Source organism: Lissotriton helveticus, chromosome 8 (genome assembly GCF_964261635.1).
Source record: "Lissotriton helveticus chromosome 8, aLisHel1.1, whole genome shotgun sequence".
Taxonomy (NCBI): domain Eukaryota; kingdom Metazoa; phylum Chordata; class Amphibia; order Caudata; family Salamandridae; genus Lissotriton; species Lissotriton helveticus.
Window position 1 is genome coordinate 906,532,163 of NC_136069.1, and position 12,022 is coordinate 906,544,184.

General features: G+C 43.6%; 1 protein-coding gene across 4 annotated transcripts in view; it reads right to left on the reverse strand.

Annotated features, from left to right (window-relative positions):
* The window catches only part of ARL13B (ARF like GTPase 13B), a 669,439-nt gene that overhangs the window by 31,985 nt on the left and 625,432 nt on the right, over nt 1-12,022 (reverse strand). For 3 of the 4 annotated variants that reach the window (XM_078657718.1, XM_078657716.1, XM_078657717.1), the window contains one exon: nt 2,595-2,663. The exons of the other annotated variant lie outside the window; for it this stretch is intronic. In XM_078657718.1, coding sequence (XP_078513844.1) covers nt 2,595-2,663 — 69 coding nt within the window. The remainder of the gene's footprint in view (nt 1-2,594; nt 2,664-12,022) is intronic. 4 annotated transcript variants of the gene reach the window in all.

A 12,022-nucleotide genomic window follows, 5' to 3' on the forward strand; every position in this document is an offset into this window, starting at 1 on the left:
AAAGAGCCAACAAGCAGGGAAATACAGGTGAGGCTATTTTATTGGCAACTGTACAGCGTAGGTATAATGCATTTCGGACTGCTCCTTCTTCAGATACCTCTTGCTGTCGCGCCTCACGTCCGTTTTGCCGAAATTCAAAGTCCGCAGCTATTTAAAGCGGTATGCTCATCAACGCCTCCCAACCATGTGATCATCCGCCCTGTTGATTTAATGGAAAACTCCAACACCCAGAATGCAATGTGCCTGAGATGGCGTGATGTGGGAAACTGCAGTTCATTCTGGTAGTTTGCAGACGTTGTGAAACTCGGCAAACTTGTTGAGGTCGCTTTATGAAGACCTGGCCCCTCAAGTCCTTGTATAACGTTCCAACCCTCAGGACGCTGACACGCTGAGTCATAGGTTGGCGAGATTGCACCAACACTCCAGTGAAGTCACGGTCTGCATCTTCGCAGTGTCCCTCGCGTGCCGGCGCACAGTTGGTGGACTGCCTGGTAGCCCATACCTGGGCGCACTCCATTGCTCCACTCGCGTAGAATCCAGAAAGCAGGCAGCCGCTTTGTAGAACGGGGCTCTTTTGCGTGTCTTCTGGTTGACACGAAATATCAACATCCACCCTCCAGCAATGTGGAAGGAAAGAGCCAACAAGCAGGGAAATACAGGTGAGACTATTTTATTGGCAACTGTACAGCGTAGGTATAATGCATTTCGGACTGCTCCTTCTTCAGATACCTCTTGCTGTCGCGCCTCACGTCCGTTTTGCCGAAATTCAAAGTCCGCAGCTATTTTATTCATCAAATTTCAAGTGCATTGCTGTGTCAAATAAACCAAACGCGTTTCAGCGTTCCCTGACGCCTTGTTCGCTGGTAATCTATGTGCAAAAATATCCACTATGAGATTACTCGACAATTCAATGAATAACCATCCGGCACTCCAGGTAAAGTTTTAGACACTTTTTGCGCTTTATTTCAACGAGGGTAACATCTACGCGTTTCAACAGCCACTGCTGCCTTGTTCACGATATATATATATATATATATATATATATATATATATATATATATACACATACATATTTTTTTCCCCAAAACGAGTGCCACCAAAAACCATCCGCCAGTCCATCAGGTTTTCAAGCTGGACCGTTAAAGGGTCCAGCGGCCCCTCTTAGCCCTCTTCACCACCTCTCAGTACAAAATCAACACCAGGGATTAACACAGGGACATATGTCCCTTCCGGCATCGGAACTGACGCCGATAGATGCCAGGTACAAATCAGGTACAAGGATGGGGTTGACGCCGACCGAGGGCACGGTTGGCATCGGGAGCATCGCCGCTCCGCACAGACGTCGGGGAAGGTTGAGGGTTAACGACCGATTTCGCTCTGGATACGATAACAGATCCACGGGGGCCCTCTGGAGCCGCCGGTGTTGAAGGCCTGGGGGCCCCAACTGACTCTGCAGGGCCCGAAGGCACACAATCAGAGTCGGACTGCCCAAAGAGGAGGTGCAAGGCCTCATAAAAGTGTCGCAATTGGGCAGGAGATGCTCCGGCACTCGGAAAAGTGGAGAGGCGCGGAGTGTGATTTCCTGAACATCCTGAAGATTTCAGATGGGATGAGGAGTGCAGGCTCTAAGACCTTTCTCTGGAACTTCCTTTCAATCCAGAATGGGAGCGACGCAGAGCCGAGAACTGGGCATCCAACAGCTTTCAGGACAGCTCCTACAAAGCTTTTGCATTCATGGCCCGGCATTCGGAGCACCACTTTGGGTCATGGTCGCGCTCTAATTAGCAGAGGCACACGAGGTGTGGATCCTACGTTGGGACATCAACGCCACCAGGAGTCCAAGACGCAGAAAAAAACATAAAAAAAAAAAAATGTAGCCAAAAAACAGCTAAGGGGTAGCACTCTTTGGATAAGTACTTAGGCTGGCGCAGAAGAAAAAAAAGAACAGACGTCAGTTTGCCTGGGCTGAGTCTTTGTAGGTCCTGCAACGTAATTTCCAGTGTGCACGACACCTATGAATGACACAGAGCCGAATGATGCCATCTACCGACGAGCAGGGGTACTTCTAATGAAATATCTCCAGATCCAGACTGACGCTGGAGGAAAATTTAAGGTAAGGAATCTAAAATGAGAAATCTCTATAAGATTAACAGTTTACCTTGGATGAGATCCTCCTTTCCTTGGACAGCATCGAGATCCAATCATGTTCCCCCTTGAATTGAAATTTTTTTTGGGTGCCTTTATGAACAGAATACATTATGTATGGCTGATACTTTTATACTCTGAGTTTAAACTAAAGTGCTCTGCTGAGTGACACCTCACTGTGCCCACCCAAAACAAAACATTCTGCATGCTTTTCAGCGTTTATGTAAAACGGTTTACAATTTGCAAGCATTAAATAGTTCTTAAAAAAGTTTTTTAAAAGTTGAGAAAAAAGTGGAGAAATCAACTGTATATGGTGTGAGAGGCAGAGGCTGGATTAATGCCAAGCAAAGCATCGATAGGCAGTGGAAGTTAATAGGGACAAAGGTTGAGATGGATGGAATGTGTTAGGCATGCGAAGAAATAATGAAAAATTCTCTTTTCCGAATTACCATTACGACGTGTGTCACCAAGTGGGTCAAGTTTTGGAAGTCTAGTAACTTTGGGGGTTCCCCAGCCAACTGAAGGAAAACAAACAAAAGACATTCAGAATTTTCCATGGGAAAAGTTTAAAAAATTTTCGATTGACAAAATTTCCTCCCAAAAAGATAACAGAATCGGACGAAAAAAGAGGTAAATAATGTCAGTGATTCACAAGGACTACTTTAACATTTTCTCATAACTGAAAAATAAATAATTTCGGCTAATGGTGACCAACTTGCTATTTAATATTCTTAAGTTTTAAATGTGCAATTTTGGAATAACAGCAGGTACTATTTCATATCATGACCACTACAGTCAATGTAGAACCCAACTTGTTTATATATATGAGAAAGAGTAACGTTTACAAAAGAAATACACAGTTAAATGAACCTTTTGGTTTAGCCCATTTCTTTTTAGAGATTCCTCAAGAAATGCTTTTAATTATCATAAGAAACATGCATTGAAAATGCAATCCTATCCAGGATAGTATATATTTGGTTTGCCACAAACAAGCAAGTCACCATGACCACAAGTGTCCATTTTACGGATCATCGTACTCTTTTGAATCATTTGGTTTTAGAATCATTTCCTAATATGAAGCGGTAATCTTGAACCGGTTTCTCGACATGGGTCATTTATTAGCTAAGCTTCTAATCACGCAAAAATTACAATTCTCCACTCCCCCTACACACCCTGCTTGGGAGCGCCCAGTGACTGCCTGGGCTCAGGCAGAGAGGGTCACACTACACAAGGAAGGCACACTGGGATTGCACGAATATCCCTTGGCTAATGACACTATCCTAACAGACTTCCAGACAGTCATTCAGAAGAGTTCCACACTTGATGTCCGCATTTCCCATGTGAATATTCTATTCCACACATCAGCCACATGCAGCATGCGCCTTTGAATCTGGCACAAAGTTTCCCTGCACCCTTATTCAGATAAATGTACCACACAATAGGTTTTCAGCAGTTATCCCTTGAATACAATGTTTGGGTGCTGCTCAGTTCATAGTTTACCAAAGTTGATACTTCGGTTGTTCTTAAACATGCCTGAAATCTTATCATGGCTCACACCAGATGACGTGCTCTGCGGGTACTTAACAAGGTGATGTTACATTTAACACCTCCACTGCACCTCTACTAAAGACACATGGATAACAGCTTCGCAGTCTGGTGCTATATGATGATATGTGTGATGTACGGCTGTTATTTACTATTCTACTACACACGGTCATATATAATGTATCTATGGAAATGAAAAAATGTTAATAAACAGATTTAAACAAAAAATTAAGTGGTAATCTTGGAATCATTTTTATTAACATTTAATAACATTTTTGTAAATAATGTACGTCTTTTGGCCAGCGCTTCACTTTCCAGTTTAATGTAAAAACTCCACTAAATGCTAGGACTATGCAGGTTTGGAGTCCTTTGAGTTTTAATAAGATACTTACAAACAAAAAGACTCCTGAAGAGCAATGGGGAACGTTGCGTTTTTCTTTTGTGCAAATACAGAGGAGGAAGCAGTAGACACATTAACTCGTACAGCGTGTCATGGTAAGGTCTGGCTATCACTGGTTAAACCAGCAATGAACATCAAATACTTGGGATGATGCAACTCAAGATGTCTTGCTTGGAAATTCTTCAGTGATGCAGTGTTCTACTGAGTGCCGCTTTGCACATTGAATTCGGTTGTCCAGAGAACCCTGTATTGTCTAAAAGTGCATCGATTTAGCTCTGTCACTGTAATTTCTATGAAGACCATGAATTGTTTCTTCACAGAATTTAACTCTAATATTTTTAAAAGATAAACGGCCACATGCATCAATGTTGCCGTTTGCGAATCCTTAATTGCGAAAATTAAGGAATCGCAATTAAGAATTCGCAAACGGCAATGCATGAATAATTCGCATTTATTTTAGCGATTTCTTATTTTTCCTTAATTGCGATTCACAATTTGCGAATCGCAATTAAGGAAAACCCTTCCCATTGATTCCTATGGGCCAAGAGGCCCATAGGAATCAATGGGAAGGCATTTACAATTTGCCATTTTCAATTTGTGAATCGCAAATTGAAAATGCAATTTCAAGGGTGCAGGGGGGGGTCCAAAGAACCCCTCCCTGCACCCCTGAAATTAAACTTAAGTGCAATTTGGACATGTGTGTGTGTAAAATGCAACTTTCAAAAATGCATTTTTGTGCATGTTTGAAGGTTTTCGGTAAATTAGCATGAGGTTCAACCTCATGCTAATTTACCACTTCCTAATTGCCAATTCGCAATTTAAAAATGATCATGCATTGCATTTAAGAAATCTGAAATTGCGATTTCTTAAATGCAATCGCAATTTCAGAAATCGCAACATGATTGCGATTCCTAAAATTGCGAAATACATGATGCATTCCAATTTTGATAATTGCATTCGCAAACGGCCGAAAATTGCGATTCGCACCGTTTGCGAATGCAATTATCGTTGATGCATGTGCCTGATAGACTAGAAACAATGAAAGCTACCATTAAATAAGTGTAATGCAGTAAAGCCGCTTTTGACATTTTAATGTCCACAAAATATGTTTTAACTACAAGACTTCCAGGCTTTCATCCTCTAAAGAATTGCTACTTTGTATCCAAATGCATTTCCCTTTCTTCTGTCGCATTAGTTTTAGTATGAATCTCACTGACCACTACTTTGCTGTCCGTTTTGCGCCAGGAATCAATAAGCATACGACATAAGAATTCAGACTGTGAATTTGCACTGTTTTTGTCATGGAAGTCTCAAAGTCCCAGAAAGTATAATTAAGGGTAAGTACATCTCCTGCCATTTACACAGCTCCTGTAATCTTCCTACCTTTTATTCCACATAGTAAGAATGAAAAAAGCGGAGGACCTATAATGTAAGCTTGCACTTGCTTATAAATGTTCTTAAACATTACTTCGAAAACATGCCTTAGCATGCTGTAACTTATAAAATACTTATTAAACATACACAATAATAAGTTAGCAACCCAAATTATACAGGCAAACTCGCATAAACAAAGAGAATGCATGAGAATGGTCCAACAGATTAAAAATGTACGAACTATACTACTCTGGAATGGTGGTCAAGGAATTAATTTGAGTCTCACTATTTTAGAGGTTTTGAAGCTTTTTGTTTTCCAAGGGGAGACTCTAGAAATTCACCCTCTGAGCTAAGTATAATAACCCTAAATTAGAACTGTCATCCTTGGTGTGATCTTCCCCCAAACATTTTGCCTTTACCCTTCATGTTTTCTACATTTCACTTTTGTTAGCATTAGGACTCTGTGCACTTTATTGCTGCCAACCAGTGCTACAGTGTTTGTGCTCTCTCCCTTACACATGGTACAAGTGGCTTGCACCCGACTGATATATTTAATTTACTTAGCAGTATCTAGTATATGGTACTACATGTATCCAGGACTTGTAAATTAAAACTAGGGGTACGCAGCACTCACTGTGCCAAATGCATGTATGACGATACATCGCGCACCTTTTCATCGTGTGCGTGTACCACGCGTCTTTCACCCCGCATTGTACATTACCTCGTCAACTGTTACATCGAGAGCTGTAGCAACGCCAATGCTTTCTTTCTATTGGGCAGAACATCACTTCGCAGACCCTGAAATCGCACGTTGTAACAACGCGTTTTTATGTGTCCTCCCTGGTGGGCTGCCACTGCAGGTCATGCTGTAAGTGCCTGCATGCGAGGCACAGTGCCTATTGCTCCACTGCTGTGTCGCTGCATGAACACGGAGCATTGTTTATGAGTGACTGCCATCTATTGCTGTATTATATTGCTGTATTATACCTCTTCTTGTATTTCGTTTGCTTCTCTAACATGTACTTTTGTAACATTCCTCTTATGTAACGTAACCGGTCCTATTGTAAAGCGCTCCGACAGCTTTGGGTAAAGTCCGCGCTATATAAAATTGCATAAATAAATAAATAAATGGCCCCTTTGACTGCCGGTAGGGTGTAGTGAAGCCGCTGTGGGTGAACTGCAAACATAAGACGCAGCCTAGGCCATATGCTCTCCATGCTGGCCCCCTGCTCTTTCTTACCTCCTCATCATTCTCCTCCTTTACTCATTGCCGGTGCTACGCTTGCGCCAGTCACTGTACATGCCCAGGGTGATCCCCGAAGTGGCTGTGTGACAGTGATGGTGGATCCAAAAGCGTGAAACAGCCGTGATGATTGGCAGAGCCCTAAACCATAAAGGGGCTGTGTCCCCGAACATTTTGGGTCTCTTACCATGGTTTGGGGGAGTCTGACAGGAGAGCGAAACATATAGCTCCTGAAGTAAGTGACTGAGTGCTCTAAGATAGCTGGCCCTTCATCTGTGCTTACATGTGGGCTGTGGTGTACATGTACTGTGAGTGGCCTACCGTGTGAATTCTCGAATTACGATGCGTTGGTACGGAGTCGCTGGTTCGCCTGTGGGGGTCCGTGGTTGGTAATGAGAAAGTGGACGATGCTGTGCATGATCATCAAATTGACACAAATAAAAGGTCCGTTCATAGCCGTGCTGCCAATGGTCACTGCAGATAGGCCCCCCCCGTTCCGATAGTCTGACGGATTGATTGACTGGGGGTACGACCAGGCGGCCTTGTAAGCTTTTAACACCCAGAAAGGAGTTGTGTGGATCCCCTGGCTGTTGTACTCTGCACTGAGTGGATCTCCCCTGCGGCCGTGGGTGTTTCCCCCGCCTTCTCCCTGCCTTTGTCCCTGGGGCATTTCTTTCATTCTACTGAAGAACATTTTCACCCACCCATCCACTCTCCCATCCATCCACTCACCCACCCACCCACCCACCCATCCACCATGCATCCACCCACCCACCCATCCATCCACCCATCCATCCATCATGCACCCACCACCCAGCCACCCATCATGCATCCATCCATGCTGCGCACAGCCACACACAATTCAACATCAGAAGATACACAAATGAACATCAGGCAGACACATGTCTTTTATTGCATTTCCCACCTTTATTCAAGCTCTGCTGGTGCTTCAAGAAATATGTATCCAGTGTTTTGGTACATACTAAAGTGTATCTATATTACAGGGTGCAAGAAGGAATGCAATTGTTTGTGAGAGACAAGGAACCCATTTTAGAAAATAAGTAAACATGCTGTTAAGCACACATTTTCGGCTCGCCATGAAACAGAAACAAAGGGACTGGCACTTGGTACATAGAGGGAAAAGGTATTCGGAGATGGGATACAAAAAAACATGTTTTCAAAAATCACAGACTAAAAGTCAAGGACTGGAAATACAGGCAAAAACCAGGAAAACCATGCATGTCCGTTTATTGAAACAAAGTAAAGAAAGTGCAACTGTGTTAAGCATTAGAGGATGTCACCTTACGGCTAGCACGGTCGGGTCAGGCAGACGATTTCCACGGGGTGTCATCGCTAGCGATGTAATCGCTAGCGATGAATATGTAATTGCGATGTTCTAGCATGCGTCCTGATAGCATGCGTTGTGAAGCCGGCCTCGATGTAAAAATCGCGTTGCGATAGCACCGCAAAGCAATACATTCGTTGTAATGGGTGTTTCCCGTGCCAAATATTTCAGTAGCACTTTAAGACATGTCTCAGGCCTGACATTGCACCTTTTAGTGCAGTTTTAAAACTGCAAATGTAACCTGACAAAATAAATCTTCTTCGAGGCCTAAACCTTCCTTTTTTATACATACCAGTCACCTTAAGGTACAGCCTAAAAAGTTATAGGGCAAGGTGCATTTTATTTAAAAAGTAGGACATGAGTTTTTACGTTTTTCATATCTTGATAGTAAAAACTCCTACATCCGTTTTTCACTATTCTTAGGCCTATCATTGGATTACCTTACTACATTTAATAAGTGCTAATATTTGCTGTCAAGTTTAGACTCAACTTAATTGTAATTTAAAATCCTCTTTAATGGTAAAGTGACATTTTAATTCATAATTCTAAAAATGCCACTTTTAGTAAGTTGAAGTATACAAAAAGTGATGGATGGAATGCTTGAAATTCTCAGCCACTTGTAATTACTTGGGCTTTATCCCAATCCATCGTTATTTTGCAGGCTATGCTAACTCAGTTTGTACCCAGCTGTATGCAAGTCAGTCTAGACCCTGCTCCAATTAGAACGGTCCAGTCCGAACAGCCAAGCCAGGTCCTTCCTGAACCCGGAAAACAAGCAACCCAGGACTGGTTTCTTCCCTAGTTTTGGGCTCATTGGCCAGGTACAGCTTGGTTCCAGTGACCCAGTGTCCACGGGATCTATGTTCAGGCATACACGTGGCGTGGTGCTGCCTGGGATTCATGACTTTTGGGCAATGATCGCTGCTCCCTTACTGTTAGTGGACACAACCTGTTCACCTCGGACTACATTCCTTGGTGAGGTTCTCCTCATCCCCAAGCCGGTCAGAAAGCTTATAGCTCTTGTCTTGGTGTGTCTTGGTGTTGGCCCGGCAATGGGTGCCACTGATAGGGATGTATGGCAACTGGTTGTGTGAGGTTACAGTATGCAGTGAAAACATTAAGTCAGGACCTTCCTCATATCTCCTATGGCACACGCTGAAGAAATCCCGGCTCTTTGCACTTAATTACATGAACATGAAGTGTAGTGAGCAGTAATGCAATTATCCTGAGGAAGAACAAGGCTTACTACATTTAGAAGTCAACAAATTAAGGGTCCTATCATCTTCCTAAAGTGGCGCCCTTGGAGAGATGCATCTATTACACCCAATGCACTATGTCGACCTTGACAGCCATACCCCATCCAATAACATAAGATATTATTCTGTGTGTTGGCCTTATGATTCTCCATGATACCACAGCTCCAATTGTTTAAACCGCATATGTTACTGATTTATGCCTTGTACAAAGTTGCAGATCACTTAAGTTGTTTTACTGAAAACGTTAAATAAGGCATAAAAAGGAATAAGTGAGACATCAAAATAACTCAGCAGCCATCCATGTTGGGAGACATAAAAAAGACAGTGAAAAGAGATGAAAAACACTGAAGGGGTGTCACATATTTTGAAGTTTAGGGCATAGATCAGAATTCTTTAGGTCTAATTCATTTAAAATCTCTTTGATCCTGATATACCAGCGCATCTCTAGGAACTTCATTATCCGCACAATGAAATTCAGCCTCCAGAAATAAGATACACTAGATTATCTTTTTCTTGGATGCTGCAGTCCAGTGAAAACCACACTAGATTATCTTTTTCTTGGATGCTGCAGTCCAGTGAAAACCACATATTAACATTCAAGCCTTTGGCTCATTTAAGATTGTATGTATTCTGTAGGCTATGCTCCACACCGGAGAAGTGACTGGGAGAGACTAAACTTTAATCTGATTAGCAAGCCATGTTCAGCCTGCACATTGCTCTTTAAGCTGATCTTGTAAAACAGACTTGAACCTAAGACTCCTCTCTCCTTCCTTTTTCGTTTGTTCGTCACATCCACCCAGTCCCCACTATTATCTACGCCATCCCTATGTAGCCCCTACACCCAATGAACTGTCCTGCAGTAGAGCATCCTTTGCAAACTCTCCTACCAGACACAACTAAGTTATGCTGACAGACACTTATGATCAGTGCTTTATGCCTCCAGAAGGCAGTCTTCAGACATATTAAACAGCAATGAGAAAGCGTCCTCTTGGCTTTTGGAATTACCATACTGTCAGTTTAACGGGCGCATTATGGCCTCCAATGAAGACCCAACTAAAGAATGTTTTTCAGGATCAGCCCGCATTTCTCTCTTAGGTTTGTTCCCCTGTGATTTAGTGTACACTCCTCTATCTTGGAAAAATAGGTTTGCTAATGTGGAAAAGTAAACTTTGCCATGTTCTGTGTCCCTACGCGTCATCCATCATATGTTATGTGTGCATGATTAATATGCATATGTTATTCCCCATGATCGATTAAAGACGCAATTATAGTTGTGTCCACCTCTAGTATGCCAGTTTCCAGTCTTCGTGAATACAACGAATATTAGGCCTATGTAAAGTTGCGTTGCCACGTTTCTCAGTGTGCACGTTATTCCATTGTAAAGTCCCCGTTTCTAGGCCTCAAAAGGGCCTGGACACCAGATCCAGCTCCTGTCTCCTGAACCCTCGTTGAGGAGCAATACAGCCCCCACCCGTATCCTCGACCCTTCACTTACTTCCTGCCTCACAGTGCCCGGCGCAGCCTGGCTCTGCCTCTGAGTCTGCCAAGAGTATGTTATGATTCGAGTTATCTGTTCAGCTCTCCTTCCCTGCATTCCTTAAGCTACTGAATCGCATCAATAGTTACCGTCATAGTCTAGCCTTTACGTCTCCATGTAAGAGAAATACTGCATTGAATGGTCATTTAATATTCTCCATCACGCACTACATGTAGAATAATGCATGCTCCAGTCTTAGAGTCTGTTAGCCTTTCCCCTCCTGACTTCTAGTTTATATCAACATGTTCTCTAAACATCAGATACTAGATACTGCTTAGGTACATGTCGCCCTGACTCTCCAGACTTCAGTCTCTGCTCCTAGCACAGAGTTCATAGCCCCCAGTTTCTCCTAGTAAACACGTCATTACCAGTTTGCGCGCCCCATTAGGTTAGAGGTCCCGGCTCCTAAGGTAGCCCCCTCCATGTTTCCGCCCCATTCATGACATATTCTGTTACGTTCGCATCACATGTCTATGTATACGCCCTGTTACACCCATTTTCACCCTTATCTTTCGCGACTGCTACGCGTCACGCCTATTGCTCCACCCACTGCTACGCCTATTGCAATGTAATGCTATGTGTTTGCGTTATGTATATATGCTCATGTACTGTTATTAAAAAAAGTCAGTCCTTGTCCCGATTCTGCCCCCGGCAGCGCTTGCCATCCTATTCCTGTGCAGGTTGTCCTGTTCCTGTCCTTATGCTGTAATAAACCTGCAAACTCCTACTACCTCGAATCTTGACTCTTATTTATTGAGCTATCTGTTATTGCTATGCCCAGACAAACCTAGATCAGGTATTATTTATTTATATACCACATAATGGCGCCCGAACAGGGACTTGCCCTTTCCCCACGCGCCGGTGAAGCCACGCCGGCCCCCTGACCCTCTGCAGCCGTGACGGAACCATACCGTGCACCGGCAGATATTTCTGCTTCAAGTATCCCTCAGGCCCACGGAGGAGACGGAGGAGGCGGTCCAGCATCCAGACGAGGCGGTGGAGGAACGCGGCGAGTCCCGACCAGAGCCCAAGCCGAGAGTCCAAGGTCCGAGGTATCCGGAGGCCCACCCGTAACTGAAGTCCGAAGTTCGTCGTCCGTCGTCGTAGCAGTCCAGTCCAGTCAGAGGCCTTCCGTTCTTGCTGCCCGGTGAGTACCGTTACTGGGGTAGTATCTAGA